This window comes from Varanus komodoensis, unplaced genomic scaffold, assembly GCF_004798865.1.
Source record: "Varanus komodoensis strain SLA01 unplaced genomic scaffold, ASM479886v1 scaffold2, whole genome shotgun sequence".
Taxonomy (NCBI): Eukaryota; Metazoa; Chordata; class Lepidosauria; order Squamata; family Varanidae; genus Varanus; species Varanus komodoensis.
The window spans coordinates 21,570,258-21,595,222 of NW_025335568.1; the positions used below are offsets into that span (position 1 = coordinate 21,570,258).

General features: G+C 41.9%; 1 protein-coding gene across 11 annotated transcripts in view; it reads right to left on the bottom strand.

Moving 5' to 3' along the window:
• Positions 1–11,531: 11,531 nt before the first annotated feature.
• TBCK (TBC1 domain containing kinase) overlaps positions 11,532–24,965 on the bottom strand; it is a 95,251-nt gene continuing 81,817 nt past the window's right edge. For 9 of the 11 annotated variants that reach the window (XM_044428314.1, XM_044428317.1, XM_044428312.1 and 6 more), the window contains 2 exons: positions 23,998–24,157; positions 11,532–12,018 (listed from right to left, as the gene is read on the bottom strand). In XM_044428314.1, coding sequence (XP_044284249.1) covers positions 11,908–12,018; positions 23,998–24,157 — 271 coding nt within the window. In that variant the 3' untranslated portion in view covers positions 11,532–11,907. Of the gene's footprint in view, positions 12,019–13,341; positions 13,459–14,871; positions 14,898–23,997; positions 24,158–24,965 lie in introns of those variants that run through there. The other 2 variants (XR_006414533.1, XM_044428319.1) reach the window with 2 other exon arrangements.

A 24,965-nucleotide genomic window follows, 5' to 3' on the forward strand; every position in this document is an offset into this window, starting at 1 on the left:
GCCCATGGCTCTTTCTGCATCAAATGCACCTGAGATCACTAGACCCACCTGGGGGCAGCACTGAGGGATATCCCAGGGGTGGAGACAGGAGGAGGAGGAGAAGGTTCCTGCAGAGAGATGATGCGGGCCTCCATCTGTCTTCCTTGCAAGCCGCTGCAAATCACTTAGCAAAACCAGCCATTTTGTGGGGCAGGAGAAGTGTGGAGGTGAGATCACCTTCTGTCCTTAGTAGGATGCTTGCAATTCCTTGAATTTTGAAGGCAATTGGTGCCATAAGCAACTCCTTTGAACTCACAATTTTCTGTGTGAACAGAAATGTGAAGGCAGGCTTTCCTTCCTTCCTCTGCCAGTTAAATCCTTCCTTCCTTCCTTCCTTCCTTCCTTCCTTCCTTCCTTCCTTCCTTCTGCCAGTTAATTCCTTCCTTCCTTCCTTGCATCCCACATGCTCTCACATCAGTGCTTTTTCCCTTCTGTGTTTGTTTGTTGAACACACTGCAGAGGAAAGCACTGCCTGACATCTTCATTTCTTAAGACTCTCTCTCACTCTTGGCCCAGAGGTATTCACAGAAAATGAAGACGGCAGCAGCTGGAGGCCCTCGCCTGGCTTTGAAGGGATCCCAGCTGTTGTGTTAATTAAACATGTTAATTAAAATGTGTTAATTAAAGCAAAAGCAGGAGGGGTAGGGCACCTCAGCTGGGTCCATACTGCTTACCCCTGCCCTGGGTAGAAAATGCACAAATGTGTTGACTATAGTGGTCATTGCAATGAGAAGAAGCGGTTCACCACTCCCGGTAAGGGCTGCCTCTTTCAGCTTTTATGTTTGTATCATATAGAACGTATTTCTGTGTGGGACTAAAATTAAACTGGTGTGAAGATGGGCATAATCTCTATTAATGATGCTGGATACAGCAGTTTAAAGAGAGACTTGTCTTGCTCCCAAAGTATCTGTACACATTTCGCCCATCTCTGCTCTGCCCTGCCAACTCTAGCCAAACATATTTTTCAGGTTTTCAAAAAAAACACCCCCCTGCCAACCCTGTTTGCTAGAGCCAAAGATATAAAAATGTAGTGAATAAAAGAAATAAGAGGTAGGATGAGCGTACCCCTTATGAGGGGCAATCCAGCTTTCCAGCTACCTTCCCCATGCTGAACACCTGTATCTCCTCCCTTTGGTCCTCCCTGTGGGTTTTCCGGTGCACCTGCCACCCGAGGTGGACATGGCCTGGCCTGAAGGGAGGGTGGGTGGCCAGCCTGTGCAGAGCGTGAAGGTGAGGGCTGCTTGGTGGCCCAATGTGTTCGGAATGGCTGCAGACCCAAAGCAAACAAGCTTTTTGAAGAATTCAAGGTTTAAGTTCAAAGAGACCTGAAAGGAACTTGTGGCTCTGTTTGTGTTGGCAAACAGGCAAGCCATCCTATTTTGCCTTCATGAACTCTCATGCAAGGCTGGTAACAACCCTGACACATGGAAAATAGAGGGAAGTCTTGTATCCGAAAAGCCTTCCTGAAATGACAGCTCTTGAATAGTCTTACACTGAACTGCACTTTCAGACTAGCCCATTAGCAATTCGAGATCAGAAAGATGCAGGGTGACAGGAAATTATACACTTCCTCAGCCCATTTCTCTTTCCTATAGGCTCTTAAGATGCCACCCAAAAAGCTTTGTTTGTTCCTGCCTCTAACCACACTCCATCCCTTTCCCTTCTCTCTTACTGGTGGGTCTTTAGGGACAAGATCCTTGCGAATGTTGCTGAAATGCAACACAGCTAATTCCCAGGAAGTGCTGCAGACAGCTTCCGTCTGTTTAGCATCTCTGAAGAATCCACCTTTTATATTCTTGCATTCCTCACATCTTTCAATTCACCTGAGGGCACACAACTCCAGAGCACAGCCAAATCATTCCAGGCAAAAATGTATCTCTACAGCTCCTACCAGGAAGCACTGAGTGAATCTCCTGAGCAGAAAAGGATGGCTTGGGAGTCACACAACCTGCTCCTGAAGCAGTTTCTGGTGCAGTGCCCTTCACTGCGAGGCTCAAGGGCCACTGACCGTGCCCAGCGACTGCAAGTATCTCTCATGTCAGTATCTCGAACTGGTGCAAATTCCAATGCCGCTACCTCCTCCTCCTCTAAATTTTATTTATTTATTAATTTAAAAATTCCAATTAGCCAGCCCTGAGAATCTGGGCCAAGAGCAACTGTCCTTCCCACTCCCAACATCTACCTTCTTCCATACTTTGCAGTCTTAAATAACAACTGTAGGCTGCTTTTGCTTGGCTCCCAAATTCTAGCATCAGGACTTGGTGGAGAAAAAATGGATGAAGCTGCTTGATTTTCATGTGGTTTGCTGAGCTGCTTGAGCAATGGTGCTGCTGTGTTGACCATGCACCCCTACCCAAAAAATCTAGGACATGCAAACCCATAATAAAAATTAATTAACAATTTAAAACATTGTTGTGATTGTGAATTCCAAAAAAGCTTTGCTTTCACAATCTCTCTTTCACTCTGGGGATGGCAGATTTTCCCTGCAGAAAGCTGGAAATGAGCAGTGGTGGGAAACCTGTTTACCACTTCCCCTCCTGAGTGCTTCTTGAAAGCAAAAGCTTGATAATTTAATAATCTCCAGAATATGGAAACCTGAAGATCTAGGGCAATTCTTGTCAACCCAAAGAGCTTCTAGGATTTTCTCCACTGGCTATCAATATTGCCCAGCAATTCATAAAAGAGCTCTTCTTTCCATCTTTGCTCCAGTGAACAGAAAGAGAGTATTGTTCTTGGTTAGTCTGTGTACAAGTGATCTTTATGCACTTCTCTTTTGGACATCCCTAATCTAATTAACAAATAGAGAAAGAGGAAAGCTTTAAGGGGATCTGTGGTAGCAGGCAGTCTGAATACCACTTTTGTTTGACTTAAAAAGAAATTAGCTACACAGCAAAGGCAACCCAGTGGCCCCATTCATGCATCACAATGTCCCGTGCCTTTTTTTTTTTTTTGAACACTACCCAGGCAGTCCCCAGGTTACGAATAAGTTCTGTTCCTGAGAAAATGGAAATTCATCATTAAGTTGAATCGGTATGTAACTCAGAACATATATAGTTGGCACTCCCCATTCATGGGAGTAAGGAGTCCAGGATCCCTGTGATGGACAAACCAAAAGTCTCTACAGACACCCCACCCCTCCCAAACTCACCAGGGCCTCCTTTTTGCAGCAAGGAAATTCCAGAGAGCTTTCCCTCTCCAGATGGGCAGGGCAAGAAGGCATGCTTTGGAGGTCTCCATCTTTCTCCTCTCACTTCCTCTTGATGGTGATGACAATTTTCTGCAGCAATTAAAAAAATTAATAGGCTTTATGGCAGTTCATTCATAAGGACTGGTTATTTGTAACTCAGATGTTCGTAACCCGGGGACTGCCTGTAGCTTTAGCTCTGGGTTACACTCCTGGTTGCAACTCTAGCTAGTCTCCCCACTGATGAGCCAGAGTTCCAGCTTCACAGAGGATGCCAAAGAACCCAGAGAAGCAGCATGCCTGGGTTCTGGAATACCTTGAAAGACTGGGGATCTTTTGCCATGTTTGAATGTATGTTGCAAGTGGGGAATGAGCCCAAGCTAGACATTCACACAAGCAAAACAAAGTGTATTCCGGAGAAAATATAGAGCCAGTACACGCTTTTAACCCAATGCTGTATAGACAGCAAATACTCCTATTGCATCCCAGTCTCACTTTATATTTCAAGAGGGCTGAAGAGCTTCCTACCTAATAGCCTTAGAGACAGAGAGAAGTTAACAGTCAAAGAGAAAGGGAGAGAGTCCAGGTCTACTTTATGCCTGTTACTGGTCCTGTGTGGTAGACAAACTCTTGACAACAGTTCCTTTCTTGGGCAGGAAGGGTGCCAGTAGTCCAAGTTCCAAGCTGGTTTGCCAGGTCTGAGTATCTAGCTTGCCTGTTTCCATTTTCTAAGTTCCTGGTTCTTATACTCTATTTTTCTATGCCTGCCTCTGTGCGAATGGGGATATTCCGGTGCTTTTTCAGGCTTATGCTCAGTGCTTGGTTGCTCTTGACAGCCTCATCTATTGCTGTCTGCTACGTGACCATGTCTGTTTTCTATGGCTAAAAATGCGTGTTCTTCGTATTTTCTGGCTGCTATTAATGGGGTACTTTCCAAGTGTCTGGTGACCTACTGTGCTTGCTCAGGCCAATGGTAGTTATCCTTGCAGACTAGTTTTGCCGAACCTTTTTAAGAGGAAATTTGTCCTGGTTATACCTGACCTTTCCACCATGAGGATTCCATCATGCGTTACGCATCCTTCATTCTTATTGGCTTATAATTTAGTTCTTTAAATACGATAAAGCTGTGCTGAGCTACACCACTCTCTTCCCCTTTCCCCAGACTCACCTGCAGCAACTGCTTGGTGGCCCAAAAGTTGCAAGATTTTTGAGAAAGCTCTGAAAATTCCAATTCCCCAAAAATCTTGAAGTTGGGAGCTTCCCATGTTAACAACAAATGCAGACATCTCCATTCACCCCAGTGACTTATACCTGGCGGTGGCGGGGGGAGGATCCTGAAAAAGGGCTGGAGAAACCTATGTGTGGCTACCAGTCATGGTGGCTTTATATTACTTCTAGCATCAGAGGCCATAAGTTTCTCCAGTGTAGCTGTTGGAGGTCATGAGTACATTATCACCTACTTGTGGACTTTATTTTGTATTCCTTAGTATTTTTAAGTTGGAGTACATCATAACTGCGAGAGCACAATCTCATGGATTCCTGCCACTACCTGGAGGCCATCAGATGATTCAGAGTCTCAGGATGAGCTCCTGCAATCATTCTGCGTCCCTTTCTGAAACCAAGCTCTGCCCTACTTCTGCTGCAACAAGCATGCAACAAGCACCAGCTGCACCTCCCAAGGTCCCCAGTGTATCCTGGAGCAGGGAAGGAGGGTGGGCGGGCTGGAGGGCAGGAAGAACTGGGGCTGGACCCAATGGCTCGGCCTGATTCCTACTGGAGTTCAAGCCTCCTTCCCTGGCCCTCCCTGGTGCTTCATCCAGATGGGTAAACATGGCTGTCTCGGTAAATTCTCACTGCAAGGGGCTGTGGTGGCCATGGTTGCTGCAGCTTGCTTCACACACCGGATGCACATAAGCCTCCACGATTCAATGCGCCTGAAGTGGGGGAAATTGGATCCCGCTTAAATGGCCTTGGGGGTCTGTTTTGGCAAAAAGGAGATTCAGACACTTACAAATAAATCAATAATTAATGCAGGGGAATCAGTGCGATTTGAAGGACCACACTTGTGCAAGAGGGGAGAGCTCCAACAAGGATGCCTTTTCATCTGTCTTAACCTTGGTGCCACTTGTTCGCCAGTTTATATTTGTTATCTCCTTCAAACAGCTTAATTAGAGTGTTGGACAGAGGCTTGGGAGGTTGCATTCTAGTCCCCACTTAGCCATGAAGCTTGCTGTGCAACTTGGGCCAATCAGAGACCCTCAGCCTAGCCTACCTCACAAGATTGTTGATGGGCTGGCAAAATGGAGAGAAGAACCTTGTAATCTACCTGGCATTCCTTGCAAAAGGAAGAAAGATGGGCTATAAATGGAACGCAGTAATGAGGGTAATGATGACAATGGAGATAGTAAGAAATTTAACTGTTGCATGCTCGCAAATCTGCTTTAAATGCATCGTCTCAATAGCTTTACCAACTGTAAACTGGATACATGGGATGCAGCAAGCTGTCGCTGTATGGGAGGGCACCAGCCTTGTGTGCAGAAGGCCCAGTTTTGGATTCTGACAACTGAGAGGCTTCTGTAAAGCAGGTGCCCTGCTGAGCCATGGGCAACAGGGAAGCAGCAGCAACAGAAACAATAGTTGCCTCTCCAGGCGCCTTTTGGTTGGATTTGCTTCCAGATAGGCCTCTGAGCTCTTCTAAAGAAGGTGCACTGGCCACAGTGGAAGAAATCACTGGATCCTTCCATTGTGGAATTTGGGCCCCTCCTCTCCCTCTGTTTAAGGAATGGCCCCTTACACAGTTCTCAAAGTCCTCCATGGCTCCATTTGCAGCCATGGAAAGCAACCAGTGCAGTTCTTTATGTGATGGCTGGAAGTGGGCCAGGTGAGGGACTGAGCTAGAGAACCCCTCCCAAAGTCATAGCAGTGCCTATGGCCTTGGGATGGAGGTCAACTCCAAAGAGCGAAATCTCTGGGACAGTCCTCTGGTGCCACTAGGAAAGTTTTCCCCATGCAGAAAAGTTCAGTTAGAGCCAAAGCCCAGAATGATCTCACCGTTATTGACATTTCTGGAACAGTAACTATCCCAACACATCCTTGGCTGATTGCAATTGAATAAAGGGTTCTTGTTCAGATTTTAGACCTGGACTTACAGGGGAAACTCCAGGATGGCAGAGCCTGCCATGGCACAAGGAACAGTTTAAAGTTTTGCCATGCAATGAGGAGCATACAAGGAAAGTGTTGGCTGCACGTTTATCCTACTGCAAAATGCTAAGAGAAATTCTATCCTTGTTTGCAACAGAGGTTGTATCACTAATCGATCCAAAAGCAGACACCCCTCAATGGAGAACAGCACCTCCTACAGCTCACCGAATGTAAAACAGAGTTCATCAAACATTCACAATGGAGCCCTTTCTTTCTGCAAATGTCAACTGCAGACAAAACAAGCAACTGGTTATTTGATAGCATGGACTGATAATGATCTCACATTGGACATACAGACCATGTTACTGTTGAACAGTATCCATAATACTGCTCCCTAGTCATTTATAAACAATGTTTGTGAAAGAGATATTTTTATTCTATGAGAATGTATGAGGAGTGTTAACTGCTATGGCAGTCCTGCCATCTGTGATGCCTTCCAGATGTCTTGCACTACAAATCCTGCCCTCCACAGCCAGAAAGGCCAATGATCAGGGATGATGGGAGCTGTAATTTCAAACCTCTGGAGGTTTCAGTGTAGGAAAGGCTTTATTATGACAACTTTCATGTCTTTGTCTGACTTGAAGTTATTCAAGAGACAGGAAGGATTCTACCACCTGTCTTTGCAGTGCGCTATTATGCAGCTTTGCTCAAAAGTAAGCCCTGCTAAATCTTACTCCAAAAATAGTGTGCATAGGATTGCCGTTTCAGTTTGACTTGAACAAACTTCTCATGGTTCCTTCGGGCCTGTTCCAGGAAAGTCATCATAAGCACTTTACTGAAGTATAATGTTAAAGGAGCTAAAGATAGAATACATTACTGCTGAAAGAAGGAAGGCTCTTAAAATTTGCAAATTAAATTATTTTCATGAGCACTCCAGTTTTAAACAGTGCCCTCCAGAATAATAATTCAACTTTTAACGTGACATTTTGAGGTTTATTGCAACTCATTCATTTTTGTTGTGCACCTGATCTAACAGTTCCATATTTGAGTTAATTGTATTCCTTGAAATCTATCCACACAATGGCCAGAATCAAAAGGTTTATTGTTTGCATCATATTCCAGTCTCCAGGAAGACAACAGTGCTAGTCAGTCCTGGTTAGGGTGCAACTGAAATACAGCATCTGTTTTTAATCACTGCATATTGAAAAGGCTCTACAAACTTGAGAATTTTCAGAGCTGGTTCAGTTATATGTCAGGACCATGATGACTGTTTGCTTGCCACTCATTCTGCATTGTTTTAGATCAAGTTCCAAGCAAAGGTGAAACAAGACATCTAAACCCGTGACAGTGGTCATATCTTACAAATGTGAATCAGTTTTAGTCCAGGCTTTACTAGGTATGGGTTTCCTGCAAAGAATCCTGGGAATTTTAGTCTGACAAGAGTATTAAGCATGCTACTGAGGACTCCTAGTCCTTATTTGTGGAGAAGGAATGACTTAGGTCAGTTTAAAGTGATATGCCCGTAGTTCCTCTGTGAGGCAATTACTGACCTACAGCCACAAATGTTTATTACTCTGCTTCTACAGGCAGTTGCAATTAGTCTAATTCCAGGATGCTTTTGATGGATTCCTCTCAGCAATCCTAACTGTTGTTAGGAGACTCCTTTTGGAAATTCATTATAAGAGCAACTCCTTTGCAGGGGAGGTACAGAGGGAAGTATATTCATGGTCCACCTCCCCATTCCTCCACACTCCTATAATTTGCAAGACAGCAGATTTTTCATTGCAAGACTGAAAGTCTGACGACAGTGGCCCCAAGCACACTTCCCTCTAAGGAAGCAATTAAACTCTGCGAAAGAGGGACAGTTTCTAAATTGCAGTGGGCAGCAGGCATCACAGGCTGCTGAAATTGGCACTTGGTTGCTGAAGTTTGGCGTGGAAAAATGGCAGAAGAGGAGATGGTTCTTTCAAAAAAGGTCCTTGCTCCCCAGACACTTACTTTTCAAGAAAAAAACTGTTTCTTTGCTGAAACTGCAGAGCTAAAGCTCATTTGCAGTTCCTGAGACATGGCCCCATAGTGGGTGCACATGTGTGGAACTGGCCTGAAAACTGCCCCATTCTAAATGCACTGAGCACATAAGCCATGCTAAGCGAACTGTGGGGAGACTGAAGCACTGCAGAGAAGCATCAGGCTAAGCCATCAGCTGCTCAGCATTTTCGGTGACTGACCCCCACACTCGGCTCTAACTGCATGCTTAGGATGGGATGGAATAATGGCTAAAAGATATTAGGATGTGACATCTTTGTTGACAGCTGTTTAGTTGGCTCTGAAAAGTGAACTTCATTATATGGGAAAACCAGTGAATTGACACCGGAGAGGTCTCTGGGGTTGATTGACAACAGCCTTTTCCAATTTTGTGTCACAGAATCATCCCGTTGGAAGGGGCTTAGAAGGTCATCTGAGCCAACCCCCTGCTCAGTGCAGGACTCAAGTCTCTCCTCCAAATACTGACTGGGCCTGATTCTGCTTTGCTTCTGAGATGAGGCAAGGTTGAGTACTTTGGGCTATATGGAAGTTTAAAATTCCAAAACACCTAGAAAGAAGAAATGAGCTTGGAAGATGTAACCAGGAGATGATTGTTATATGATAGTGAGTTTTTCTCACTCACTAGCTATGTTGTTCCTATGTGAATTATAATTATTTCTACATTTGTATCTATAGATCTAAATTAACATGTGCACAGTGAATATACATTTGTGTCCTCTGTTTAGATCCATGTCTTCTAACCCCCCCCCCCCCTCCCCAGCCCCACTCCTACCTCAAAGGCTGTCAGGATAACATGGAAAAGAAGATTGTCTATGTCATCTTGGATTCCTTGGAGGAAAAGGCAGATATAAATCTAACAAATACATGGACACATCCTAAATAGGGTTCTGTTTCCTCCATGAAATGGATCTGCCTTGCTTCGACATCCTGTCATACATACCAGTGGGCACCTTTAATGTCTATCATCACTCAGCAGCTGGATTTTGGAAAAAATAACAATCCCACAAGTGCCAGAAAATGAGTGGGCTAATTAAAGACGCCAAAGGATTAACTAAAGGTATGTTGGAGGGTGGGATCTGGACAACATGAATCTTGCAATACGAAGGTGAGAAAGAGCACCCTCCCCTAATTCCTTGGGTTCTACAATAACCAGTGCCCTGAATCCCCAGATGTGACAGGGTTTGTTATTGTAGCTAATATTAACAATTACCCAGCAGAAGAAAGATTTATTGTGCTACTTTTGTGTTCAGTGGCGCCAGACTTATGTTCTAAATCCAGAAACAAGATAAAATTTCTTTCTGCAGAGGTGCCTGAGAAAAGGTGGAGCTATGAGTCACACTGGAGTCAGCTTACTGTGCTAATGCCAGGTAAATATGCATTCAGTACAAAACTTGTCCTCTGACAGGTGATGAAACAGGCTTTGGAATAACTGGAGGGTAAAAGGGAGTTCTCACCTCTGTTTTTCCTCTAAATACTAATTTATCTGTGTACTTGTCCAGCCTAGGAACTAAGAAAATAATAAAAATAATTTATTCATTTTATTTCTATACCTAACTATACCTGAAGCTCCCTGGGTGGTTCAAGACAATGCATTAAAAACCTCAATAAAATAGACATCTCATAAAAACGAAGGTAAAGACATTATGTGCTTTGTGGATGGACAAGACTGGCATGATGGGAATCTGGGAATTTTTCTTCAGGCTGAGTTTAATCTGAGTTGGACAAGAAGGGACTGCTCCACTGGTAAAGCTTGTCTTTTCCTTGAGGTGGGCTTCTCCAAGCTTACCTTTGAAGAACTTTATCAGCATCCCTAATACTCACCTTTAGCTCCAGCAGAGGAAGGAAGGCACTTCTGCTGGCTGGAGGGGATAGAGTAACACAAAATAGCAGGCCTAACACTACCCGCAGCCCTTTTTGGCCTTTGAACAAGCTCAGCAGTGGTCTAGCTACAAACTTCCTAGGAAATCAGGTGGGTCTCAGAGAAACTGTCCTGTTGCGCATTTTCTCTCAGCTGGAAATGTTCTTACTCCCTGAGAGCTTTGTGAAGGTGGACTGGAATGAGAAAAAGACACTTGGGATCCAGAAAGGGAGCACATGATTAAAACTGGCCCTTTATCCAAGGTCTTCATTTGAAAGTAGAGTTCAAATGTGACCCCTGCAATGTTCAGTTTGCGAAGTTTGAAAAGCCTGTCATGATGTGAAACCTACATTATGTGAACCCTCTTATGCATCTTCAGTCATTGACATCTTGTTAACTTTCACAACTGAAGGGACCCTCTGCAAGAAAGGGGAACACACAGGAAGGCCAACTCCAATTACGGCAACAAAACACTCATCACTTTAATTTCTGACTTAATTTTGATGAAAGGACTTAATGAAGATATTTTGTATTACTGGGAAATCTAGAGATCAACAGCCCTGGGAGGCCTCTTCATATGTGACCCAAAATCTTTTCATGTTTCCTGTAAATTGACTGACAAGAGATACTCCTGCAGGAACCTTAGCTTGCAAAAGAATGTCTAAATTATATTACACTGAAAGGTTAGTGCACAAGGCCCCACTTTTTATCCAGAATTCCTTCTAGATTGTAGAAATAATACAACCTGCATTAGAAGACAACGAAAGGTTAATTCTCTTATCATAACAGTTTTCCTAAAGAGTAAAATCACGCATAAATAACTATCCAAAGGGGGAAAATATAATCAGGCAGGTCCTGGCAAGAGTTCAGACAAGTTTTTTACTAGAGCTATATTTTTCATCTCTTATCCCCCCATCCACGGATCAGCAATACCTGTATCTAGGAACATTGTCTCAAATGCCAATTATTCATATCTTTAGAATTTTTGAGGAGTAGAAGTCTGTTGTTCCACAAAAAACTTCTAAAAAGCTATCCTTTGAATTACAGGGAAAACTGAAGACTTGACTGTTCTGTGACAGCTAGAGTAGCAACAGAATCGAATAATGAATGACTGTTTTCTACAAAAGGGTATCTTTGAAAAATTGGACAATACATTTTGGAGTCAATTTCTAGTTCAGTTTTGTTTATTCTGCTTAAGTTTTTTTTTAAAGAGCATTGCCCTGGAAATAGATCAGTAAGACAAACTAGTCTTGGAAGGTGAAATATGTGAATGTCCTCATGGGTTTATTAGAGCCCATTAAGTGTTTGCTTTTAAAACAGCACAATGGAAATAATTCATGTAATTGCACATTAATACAGTGTCAGAATACACACAGACTTTCTAAACTCAACAGAAATATACTGCTGCATATCGGATAGATGATGCTTAATTAGATGGCAATAGCCTCGATGAGATGACACCCAGCATTTTAAAGCTTCACATTTCTATTCTGCAAAACAAACTCTGTGTCAAATGGTAAAAGCAGCGTTCCTTTCCTGCAAAGCCACTGTGGAAAGACAATGATGATCTGTGTTGCGCTTAGGGTGAAAGGGTGTGATCCCTTTAAAAGTGTTCCCGCAGTCACTTCAGTTTTCCAGCTCATATTTGTGGAGAGGGAACTGTCAGCAGCCCGGTTGGCTTGATTTTGCTTATTCCTCCATCCAGAATGCAAACTCTGGGGTATTTGATTTTCACGAGGTGTGCTGCAAACTGAAGCAGAAAGAGTCTATATCAGAATGCTGAATGCATATTGTTTTAATGTGGGCAAACACACTTTTCGGTCTGCATTCCCAAATCAGGCACTAGCTTTTTGCCCTGAATGTGAGCCAGTCCCTTCCCTCAGCTGCCAAAACTCAAGACAATCCTTTGAAATGGAGTTATTTTATTGGCTACAGTTAACAGAACAGTTAAACTCCATAGTGTATCAAGTCTAAATAACCTTTTACTGAAGCTGGAAGGAGGAGCCCCCCCCTTGTGTAAAAATGACAGAGCCCCTCCAGCTGAGCAGCATTCCTGATGCCTCCTTATCAGGGCAAGGACTGAGCCTCACAGATGCTGCCCTCTGCTCCTGGAAAGCCTTCTGTCTCTTCCGAAGCAGGATGACTCTCACACTCAGTGTGAGAAAACTTCACTAAGCCACCTTGAAGAAGCATCAAGGGGTTGGACTCCCCTTCCGCCTCCTCCTCAGAACCTGGCCCACTCCATAGCCTGCCCTTTTGGGCAACAACTGTTAGGTAGCTTTCCTGGCGCTCCCCACCTTCTGTCCATTTTAAAATGTTGAAAAGCCTCCATGTCAGTAAGCACTTTAAGGTACAATAATATTGAGGTGGGGGGGAGGGTATTTTTGGTCCCACCCCCTTTTGTTCTGTCCATCACTGGAATACATTCCTAAGCAACTAAGGATGGAAGTAACATAAAGAGTGTAACAGACTAATAGTCCAAAGATGGCTTTGCAGTGGCAAATTTGTTGTTGGCTAAATTTGTTCTAGCAACAGAAAAAGCAATAAAAAGATTATTAGATGGTAGGAAAATGTTGTTAGATACCTATGTTAATCTTGCCTTATTTCATTATTTTAAGGTTGCTCCAAAAGAAATTCCAACCCTTGTGGTAGATCGCGAGCTCCCTTTTGCAGAGGGAAGGGACCCACAGCCCAGAGGCAGACTGCTTGCAGTTGTTCCAGGAATGAGACTTGGAGAACAACTGCCAGCCCAGAGACAATCCTGGGTAAATAGTTTAGTCTGATATAAAGCCGTTTCCTAACTTCTCCTTATGAAGCCTCTTACTTTGACAGAACATGCTCACTGAATCTTAGCCTCTCTGTTTTTCCTTGGCAACCAGCAACAGCCGAATATAATTGTCTCAACAGTGATGTACACAAGCAGGTCACCAGGTGAGTTTTGTTTTGTTTTGAATTCTCCATGTGTTGGTGCATCTGCTTGTTTCAACTCTGATTAGGACATGTTTCATGTTTCAGAAGGAAGGGGAAGGAAGAAATATCCTGTGCGGAGTGTTACTGCCCAACTCCAGCTTACCATATGGAAAAAGCAGTCCCTTGGAACAAAATGACTTCCTTATGACAGCTGTTTCAGGTATGCATCCAAACATGTCCCTGGGCTAAGGGCAGAGTGCTTTTTTCTGCATCAAGTGTCCTGCATGGAAGATACATGGGGATTTTCCCACAGCAACTGAGATTTCTTCTAATTCTCACATTTCATACTGAGTCTCATAACTTCCAATTACTTATTAAAGTGGTAGCAAAACAAGAATCTTCTCTATCTATTACAGATGTCAAGAAAATATATGTTAGCATTATCCTGACAATTGTGGAGACTGAACAGAACCTCCAATGGCTCACAAGGCTATGAGATCATCGTTTACATTCCCTGTCATTTCTAATCAAATTAAAGTTTATTCTTTTGGATTTTCACTCTTTCCTACTTCTGTTGTTACTTCTGCTGCCACCTATCAGGAACCCAGATCCTGTGAAATATGTAAGCTGAAGCTGTTAAGATGGGAAGATTATGTGAGCTCTGTTTTTCCAGCTCCTGTTACTGAGCTGAAGTCTCACTATATCTCCTGTTGCCTTTACTGATCAATCTGCTACAACTTTTTTACAGGCCACAGTCTGTCCTTCCACAGTTTAGGGCCACCACAAGGAAGGCCATGTTCCTAGTCACCAGTCATAGTCATGGAGAATTGTCTCCAAAAAGTGGGAGTGCTACACAATGGACCACATGCAACTTCAGTCACGCTGTTGGAAGTTGTAGCAGTGACAAACAGACAAACTAACATGCTGCCACATTTCAGCAGCAAATTACTTTGGAGGAGCAGAACAGGCATATGTTGTTCTTCTAAAGAGTACAGCCTGCAAAGGGCAGCATGGGGAGGGGGGGAGGAATCTGGGGTGAACATGGCCTCCAAATATCCCACCCCAGAGCAGATGCTCCTTTAAGGACTTGTGCATGCTGCGGCACTTATTCACACTCATTAAGATGGATTTTAATTATCTGCTTCTTGTGTGAGAAAACCAAGTGGCTGACTTCATTTGTTGCCAGCCACAGTTGAAATATATCTAGCTATGGCCTTTCAGTGGTGCAAGATAATCGTGTGCTGTAAAATTTAACATGTGAAATCACCTTGCAAATGTCTAAGTGTCTAAAAGTAATAAATACAAAACTTGGAAGTTTCATTCTCAAGTAAAGCAACTAAAAGCAGGATCTTTGCTGACAAAAGAACTCCATTAAAGAATTGAAATCCAAAATAGGAACCAGACAAACAGAGCTATTCTTATTCTCTTGCATGCACTCAGGTGGAACTAATGGTTTGTATGTCATAACGGGGAATTTCTTCACTTCCTCGGTTTTTATGTTAGGCTTCAACTGGGTGTGGGGTTTTACTGCATGATCTAAGTATACTGTATACCTGTACAGACAGGGCTACCGTTGATTGCAAACGCAGAGTATTTCATGCCACTGCTATTAAACAAATTGCAATCTTGGCATCTCTCTCTCTCTGATCAGGCAGGAGCAAAATCAATACAAGGTAAGGAGGGGAAGACTTACTGCTAATCCAATGAACCAAGAATCAGCTGTGGGAGAATATTATTATTATTATTATTATTATTATTATTATTATTATTATTATTATTATTATTATAACATTTCTATGCCGCCCCTTGCCGAAACCTCGGGGCGGCTTACAACATGATAAAATACATTGAAATACAATAGTACATAATAAATTACCATTAAATATAAAAATACAAAAAAATACATTGCAAAAACATGAACAGGGGAAACATATGGTTTGTCCTTTCTGCCCTTTGGAACAGTTTTTGGACTTTGGGAAGTTCATGTCTTGCTTTGACTATTGCAACCTTCTTTTTCATTACCTCTGTTGTCCCAAGTCCAGAACAGTTCAACATTCAACATTCCCATTGTTCTCGTTGACATATCTTTTAAAATCTCTACACAGACTTCTTGTTCCTTCTTGGATTCTTGTCCAAAAACTTATTTGGACCTTTGAATGAAAGGGCCATGGAGGTGACTTTGGAGGGCCTTGAAGAATCACAGCCTTAATCCTCTGGGGAGAGGACTCCACAGACTCAGTGGGAGAGGCTTCCTTATCCAAGGTCTCCCTGTCTGTAGAGTGACAATGACCATGCAAATACTACTAATGGATAAAGTCTCTTCTGGTAGATAAGGCAGGCTTCATACCTTCCCTAGAAAGATTTCTTTCCCTCCTTCACATTCAGACCCAACAGACACTTCAGCATAGTCTGGTAGCTGGGAGGGGACGTTCCCACTGAGATACTTGGACTGGTTCATTGCTCTCTGGGGCATGGAGTGATGGCTGCCTGCTAGATCCCTTCTCCTGTACTTAGGTTTTTTTAAATTTCTGCAGGTCCCTTCTCCCCCTCAGGTGGAAAGCCAGAAGAAGTAGAAGGACTACTGTGATCCTATCTTAAAGCCTGAGCTTTCCTGGTGTCTTTTTGTTTTCTTTTTATGGGATTTATGTTGCCCCCATGCTCCCCCAATGGACTGGAAGCAACTGAGCCTTTAAATATGGCACCAAGTCCTGCATCTCATGCTTCATCTAAGTCAAGAAATTGGGAGGCTGGTCCCCACCCAAATCTGGCACTAAGGTGGGTAAGGTAGTTGGACTGACATCGTAGGACACAGGTAGTAGGACACTGTGAGGCACATCAGTGGGTCTGGTGACTGCTATGAGAAAGGCCTCTCCTTATTCAGTCCTCCACTGTAGCCAACTTGCCCTCAAACCCTGTCTAACCAGAAGGAAAGGGTGGCGTAGGAGAAGAACTGGAAAGAGAGGACAACTAAAAATAACAGAATAACATAAATAAAAGGAAACTCCTATCTAGCTGAACTTACGGAACTCATTGTGAGCCCTATTAAACTGAAGCTAGGCAGGGCCGGTCTACAAAGGTGAGGTAGGGCTGTAGGACTGGACCTTGCCTGTCAGCTGGTGGGAAGGGCTACAATGAAGGTCATGGGACACTCTCTAGAGGAACAAGGAAAACTGGTTATTTTTTGCAAAACTGTGGCAGCAATCAAGAGCCATTTTAATGCGGATGAAGAGTGTGTGGATAGATCTGCAGCCTTTGAGATCTAATAATCTTCTTCATGTAAAATACCAAAATAATTCTGCTCCATACTTGACTACATATTTTATATCTTTGGGTTCCATTTATTCAAAGCGAAAGGGAATGTGCTGCAGGATTTGTTTCTCTTTCCAGCTGATAAATCTTGTGCTGGGCTGTTCTTTTGTAATGTTGAAGTAATCACGATGTAGGCTTTCACTGCAGCGTTGACAAATGACCCTTTTAAACCTCCTGATGGGATGGTGGGGCCATTACGTCCATTGTGCTGGGAGACCCATAGCAACAAGGCTGGAAAGGATCTGTGACAACTGGTAAAATATGAGAGGGACGAGAGAGAAGTAAGGCAGATGAAGAGCAGTGCATTTGCTAGCTGGGTGGTCTGGAGCAGAGAAAAGAGATACCACTGGCCTGAATAGAGAAATGAGTAGAATATGAAATGTGACTTAGAAATAGGAGGTCTTGGGAATAAAATGATGGGGAGGAGTGGAAAACAAACAAAACTGAAGTAAGAGCATGGATGTACCAGAGGGAACAACAGATGTAATTCAATGGGTTGAGGGGGAATCACCATCAGTAAAAAGGAAAAGAGTAAAACCCACCACCTATATCAAAATTAGAGTCTATCTAGGTTAGTGTCCAATAAATATAAACAAATCATTGAGCCCACCGCCCACAGAAGCAGAAACTTTTTACACATACCTCTTTTATGTATAGGAAATAATTGTCATCCTATGTATGGCAATGCATGCACAGAGTGAGCAATTATTAATGCAACCTACTACAAGAAGCTATGCTATCTGGTGTATTCTTTGCAGTAAAATACTGCTCCGATAGAATCTCTATTTATTGTCAGTTAATGTATAAGTCACCATCTGTATGCACTGTGTTTTATAGACTAAGGGTCCCTACTCCAAGAGGTTTAAAGTCTAAATACAGGGAAAGAAGAGGAGACAGTAGCAATCCAGGGAAGAATATTTAAATATTTGAGTTGCCTGTATTTAAATGTCGTTAATTACCTAAATTACAAGTTATTTTCCCCAGCCTGGTGCTCGGTAGATGAGCACAATATATCTAGCCATCCACAGCCAGGTTGGCTGGGAATGTATTTGGAAGGTACTGAGTTGGAAGCAGCCACAGGAGGACAGGGAAGTTAAGGGGTTGTGCCAAAGGCTACAATTTTTCTTCTCACTACTAATAGTAAATTACAGTCAGCAATTGACTAGCACCTCAATTTTTGCAGGTTAAATATCAACAGAAATATGTAAATGCAAAGGCTAAGATCTTAATTGAGATAAGACAGTTTTCAGTACTGTTGGTTTCTCATCTCCAAAATCACAATATCTTATTCTAAAAAGAAAAAAAAAGGTTAAAGGGTTATTTCTGGTATGTATATTGCTAGAGGGAAAGAGAGCAAATCATTCCAAATATTTAAAAAGATCTCTAAAACTTTCTCTCACATTGCAGGTCTATATAAGGATCATGAATTGAGGGTAAAATAAATGCCAGGAAGGTGGGAGAAATCCTATAAAAATGAAGCATGGTTAGAGTGAAAGATTAGCACAATAAAAGTATGATTGGAAACAATTATACAGATTCCTACTTTAGAGGCTAGAAATGCAACTTCTCATTGTGGGAAGATTAAAAAGAGAGTGCTGCTTTATTTTCCAGACACTGCTACCTTGTTTATCACAGGCAGCAACTCTTGGAAGGCTGAACTTCTGTTCATGTTCCCTGATGCCAGCTCCTGAACTTGCATGCGTGAAACTCTACATCCCTCACAAGTAATTCATTTCTTTCTGCATTTCCGTCAAGCCAAGCCAAGCCAAGCCAAAAAGCAAAACAAACTCATGGTTGATTTTAAAATGCCTCTCTTTCACTTTCTGTCTTGCATTTAACACACTTAAAAGGGAAACGATTCTAGATGGCAATCTGTTGCTGAGTTGTAATTCTAAGTCCACTTTCTTGGGAAAAGGCACCTCTGCACATAGCCCAACTTACTTCAGCATAAGCATGCACAGGTATAATCTGGGAGTATGATTTGTGAAAATGCTCTTAGAGCTAGCATTTTACGAAAAAGAAATTAACACCACACACAGTGAAAGGAGCTACCTAGACACACTTCATAAAGGCTAGCCTGTCAACAGCTCTTAGCTTGACAGATGTATATAGAGGCAATATAATTCCTTGTACGTTCAGTGTTCAGGCTGTGAGTGCCATTGTTTATGTAGCTAAACACTAGTGAGAAGTTTCCGCATGCTTGGAGACACTCCAAACCTTACAAAAGTGCAGAAACAAACAAACCAAGCCAAACAAAAAAAAGCACAAAATATCCTGGGGAGAAAGGAATCCTCACTGAGCGCTGGAACTGCCCAGAGGCCACCTAACGCTGATCATTGCAACATTTCCTAGCAGGCTTCACCTGTTCACCCATAGGACATGCAATAATCAATTCAAGCTGGGACAACCCAGATTCAGGCTGGACATCAGGAAAAGCTTCCTCACTGTCAGAGCAATACAACAGTGGAACCAGCTGCCTGGAGAGGTGGTAGACTCTCCCACACTAGAGACATTCAGAAAGAAATTGGACAGCCATCTGAGTGGGATGGTGCAATGTGGTGTCCTGCAACAGCAGGGGGTTGGACTTGATGGCCTTCATGGACCCTTCCAACTCTATTATTCTATGATTCTTTGTACTGGATGTGAAGCCAGACAAGACTGCTACAATCATGGTGCACCTTTGCATTTCCCAGACTCACCTATCTGGCCCTTACTTGAAACTGGGATGCTGGATTACCATTGCTGAGGGTGCCTTTGTTCTGATTCAGTAGGGCTCTTATGATCTACTTTTATATTAATAAAGTTTCAATGAGGCACTCCGAACAATAGTCAACAGCTATGTTAAAACAGAAAAGCATTGTATGAAATACCCTTATAGATTTAGCAACATTTAGCAACATTTCTGCAGTTATGCAGTTGAAGTTCTTCATTGGTTTGAGACTGCCCTATCCAAGAGTGGAAAACAAGTTTCCTCTGATGGATGTTTGTGTGTGTTAGTGCTAAGGTGCCTTACACTGTCCTGGCAGCTACTGCTTGTTCATTCCCCACCTTGTCTTTCCAGCTTGTCACTATTGGGAAATAAGGGAAATCTTCACTGAGTTCTCCCTCCTCCCAAATTGTATCAACGGTATGGAACTGTGAACACTGCCAGAACTTCTTTCAAGGATAAACACCAACCACTGCAAGAGCTTCCAAAGAGTGTCCTTCACCTCCTGAGTCTAACCAGCTCAACTCTGCTGATGTCCTAGGTATTAGGACAAAGAACAGTAGTATGAATTGCATGACTTCCCAAGTAGAAGAAAGAGACCAAGGAAAAAGAAGAATGAGGAGGAAAAGGACACAGAGTAAAAGTTAACCCCCTTTCATGATTTTTGAGACTCCTCCCACCCTTGCACTAAGATTCATTTACTCTAACCACTTATAGAGTACAGCTATCCAAATTCATTTAGAAACTTCTCCTGAACAAGCTCATCTGCTTTTGAAGGTACAGTACAGTTCTGACTATTTACATTATACTCCTACATCAGAAACTAAAATCCTTTATTTACAGTTCAGCTGTCAACTCTTACGTTCCTCAATAGATGATTTGTCGAATTATGTTTATGCCAGACGGCTGTTGAGTAGTAAAACCTCACATCTTTCAAGTATGTTGGTACATTAGACACATCATGTTCTTAAAGTGTATACAATAGAGATGCCATTAAGAGAGGGGAAAACTGTTCAACAGTAAATGGATTAATGCCAAATCCTTTTATTTAATTTCCCATACATATATACGAGTGTATGGAATAGCTGAAAGTTTGGGAAAAGGCTGGTAAAAATATAGCGATAGAAAAGTGACAGTAGCTTTATACATCATGCATTTGGCTGTAGGGCTTTTTGGGATCATAATCTTAAATGGGTTAATAATTTGTAAATAATTATGGTCAACTAACATTATGATATAGAACATCCAGAACAGCCATCCATTGTCCTATGACCATACAATCCTATCTTTAGAATGCACATGGATTTACCAAGGTAAATGACAAGTACTAGGCCCTTACTAAAAGTTTTATTTAAATTGTATAAAAGGTAAAAATACTTAAGGCAATTGGATAACTTTAAACATGTTGTCTGGCTGTCCTGTATGGATTCTACCCTAAAGCATACATGCGATCTTGTAGATGTTGCCAAACTCCAGTGCCCATCAGTTTCAACTAGCATAATTAATGCTCTGGGAAGATGGAAGCTGTCAGCTTGAGGAGCACGATTTTCCTTATGTCTTTGGCTTTTTAAAAAAATTGCAGATGCCTATTTATTCAACAACGGATATCAGTAATCAGTAAGGGTTTTCTAACCAATGATACTGAAATCATTCACAATGATTCTTAGATGTGGTATGGAGTTTAAAGCAACACCACCCTTGAAATATCAAGGCGGGGACTGAGATAAGCATTAAGGAACAGAGTATGGCAAAAATGCACTTTTCGTTCACTCAAGATCAAGGAAAAATTCCTTACATACTCAACTGGTAAGGAATGTACGCTTTCCACTCCATAATTTCAAGTATAAATGACGGATGTAAGGATTCAATGTATGAAGAGTTAAAGACCCCATTAATCTACATAGATGGAGAATGTGATAAGAGATAAGCTACTATGGTCAGCATATTGTCAAGAAAGGATGTTGCTAGGGATACAATCTTAACTTTATGGATCATCTTGTTTATTTGAAAACTATAACTATTTATTAAACATTTCTCTAATCTTTAAAAAAAACACTGTAGCTACCAAAGACTTCTTGGTAGCTGGCTATAAAAATGTTGGTGGGTTTCTAAAATTCAGTATAATGAAATAGAATCAATTAGTGTGGAGGGAAGAAGTTTATAGGGATTATCTAAATTACTTAAAATAATAATCATCAGAGAAAGAGAAAATTCAGTTTGACAGTATCACCTTCCTTTAACAACTCTGCATTTTACAAACAAGCATATCTTTGTGATGTAAAATGTTAAGTATTTATAAAAGGAAAAATGGAACAGACATTTCCTAAAAGCCTACTGAAGACAGATGAGCTCCATACACTTATATTTCAACATTTTTATTGTTTTTTTGTGTTGGGATAGGGACAAGGTAATTTTGTCTGGTGGAAAATTTAGAGCAAAGTGTAACAGCTTCTTGATGGCTGTGTTAAAATGCGTATCAGGAGGCTGCAGTCAGGAACTAAAGGATGGCAAGGAAGGGGCTGCTTAACCCTTTCCCATTGCGACATTTTGGGGAAACATTTTGAATGGAAATCAATGAACAGTCTCTGATCTCTGCTGCTTTGTGGTCTTTTTGGGCTCAGTCTCCCTTGGCTTCTTCCTGAGAAAAAGTTAATTTTAAAATTGTTGCTGGGGAAGTGGTTCATGCATACATTGTGTGATGTCTCAACTGGCCCACAGATTAGGTATTCATATATCGAGAGAGCTTCCACTGAAAAAGTGCTATCATGTTAGTCAGCCTGTGTTATGACTCCAGCAAATTTCTTTTGTTGTCAGACAAAGGAAAAGTTCCCACATGGAAGGGTCACCCTGCACATTTGGAAACATGTCAATCTCATAAGGGAAGAGACACTTGCCAAGGCCAAAAATGTGTCGTGTAGCCTCAGGATTTTGTAAGAAGCCAACAAAACCTCACGCAAGATCACAACAAACCTTTTTTGGAGATCTTGCCGATCATATGGCTAAAATGTCCATAAACTAGCACAAATTGTAATACTATGGCATACGGTTGTACATGAGGCAATTTAACATTGTTCCTGATAATGAGAAGGTAACATTTCAATATCTTTACAGGCCAAAATAAATCGGTGCAATAATCAAAAGTTCAGTCAACATAACCATGGACAGCTATAAAAACACAGGAGGGTAAAAAGTTCATTTAAGCTTAACAATCACCCTTTCTGGCCTGAGCTTACAAAGATGAGTCCAAGAAAATGTTCCCAGAGTAACAGAGAATATAATAGCTAATTATTACTGTCAACAGCTTAATACAATTAAACTAGATCCTCGCTTTCCCATTAAGAGGATTGTTTTAAGTGCTGCAGTCCTTTCAATAGCCTAGACCTGCTCTATTTTTCAGCAAATGTGTGCAGAGATTTTAACACACAAATCAAGTAAAATTATCCAGCATTCTAATACCAATGCTGAAATTTCCTTAGGAAATTAATGAAAACCTCACTATTCCCAAAACAAATTTTAGCCCTTGTCATAACACTGAGAGTTATTGCTGCTGATCCATTAACATCTACTTGTTTAAAATATTTTGGTATCATCCTTCAATTAAAATTTTCCAGGGCAGTTTACAATAACTCATAAAACACAAAATACTCACAGCATTACATAATAAAAACATCAATTATCCATAAAACAGCTAACAGCAGCACTAAAAGCAACCACAACAGAAATATGAAATCAATCACTGCAGAAGCATGTGCTTCCACGCACACTAGTAAATCAGCTTCTCTTTCCATTTTACTGAAATCTTAGAAGACATTCTTCCATGAGCCGGAGAGACAGATCAATATCTTAATAACACAATAACTTTAAAAGCTATATGGCTATTCTCAGTCTTCCCTGAACACAGAGTCATCGTGGATATGCCTCATAAGCAAGTTCAGAACACAATGGCTGGATCATCAAGTGAGAATCTACAAGCAGGCAAGACCTATTACATGCCACCAACTAGCTTTTCGTATTACATTGTCACAGTGAGGACAGTCTGCACAGTCACCTGCAAATGACCTACCTTATGCCACTGTGGATGAGACATAGGCCACTGCTTATTTATTTTGGAATCTATTTTTGGCTTCACAGTACCTCACTGTACGCCATTAAGCTGATGGAGGGTGGACAACTGATTTTGCCAGCTTAGTGCCAGCTGGTGGGCTGAGTTGTATATATAGTGAGTCGAATTATATCTAGAGGGCACCACACTGGAGAAGGCTATGTTATATCCTCTCTGCACTCAAATCTACATAATCTGAGTGGTGATCACAGCATTTCACATTGACACAGAATCAATTTCTCTGCACTGGCCTTATGGAAGCCTATTCCTACTGCTGTATCCAAAAGAGCAGTGAGTGTTGAAGATTGGCTGGCCTTTTGAAGTGATCTCCCTCTCCCTCTTTTACATGCTATTGCCAGGCATAAAAGAACTTTTAAACAATAATAAGATATGAATCAACTTTTTCACCAGTGCTTGGGGGTGGGTGGAACTGAGCGGAAGACAGACCTGTGTTTAAGCATAAATCTTCAGCATAATGTACATCTTGAAGAATCATCACTCTGTTTTTCCATTATTTACAAATTTTATAAAAGCATATGAAATACAAATGTTTGCTCAACCCTCTTAAACATGGCCACCCTAGTTAAAGCTGGTTTTGGATATAATAAGCAGTGTTTGGTTATACAGATTTTTATCCAAGAAGCCATTCATTGGTGCTTACCGGTGTTGTTAGTTCTGAATATGACTCACTCAAGACTTACCGACGCTGCATTCTTTGCTACATGTCCTACAATCACAACAACTCTCCCTTTAAAGCTCTGAAGTGTGGAAGTAGCAGCACACTGGATGAGCTCTCCCTCTGTAGTGAACGCTGATCCAAATGGGATACTGATGCTACCTGATATGTGCCCTCGATTAAAACTGAATGAGAAGAGAATCTGTTAAGGAAATCATTGAGAGGTGGTGAAAAACATGTTATACTGTGGTATATGAAAACTAAGATGGAGTTAATGCTGTTTGTACTTTTTGTGTTTTATCTGGGTATTTTATTATGTGTATATGGGGTTTTTATGTTGTAACCTGTTCAGAGAACCCTCTGGGCTATTAGGGTGATATATGAATTCAACCAACCAACAAACCAAGAATTGGATATTTTTTTCATGCTTTCAACTCAATCTGCCCTGGCTACCACATTTAAGGCCAGTACTCTCTTCAGAAGCCATCATATAAACCAGGGGCCTCAAACTCGTGGCCCACGGGCCAATTGCGGCCTGTGGGATGATATTTTGTGGCCCCCACTTGATATCAAAGTTTAGTGATAGTGCGGCCTGCGCGTTTTTCTCACATGCACCTGCAGTGCACTTCTGAACTCAAAGCCAAGTTCGGGGAGGTGAGTGGAAAAGCAGACTAGCTTGGACAATTTTTGAGAGAATTGCCCCTTACCTTCCCTGAGCTTTCCAGGATGTTCAAGCGGACCATGTGCCTTTTCGGGAGCACCTATCTGTGTGAAAAGCTGTTCTCCACCATGAACTTTAAAGTTCAGGTCCAAACTTACTGATGAGCATCTTCAAGCCATACTGAGGGTCTCAGTTGCTTCCTCCCTCAAGCCAAATGTGGCTCAGCTGTGTAAGAGGAAGCGCTGTCAGGTCTCTGGCAGCAAGGAGTAGGAGGAAGTAAGAGAAGCCTATGTTCTGAAGAACCATTCATGTTCTGAATTATTATTAGTAAA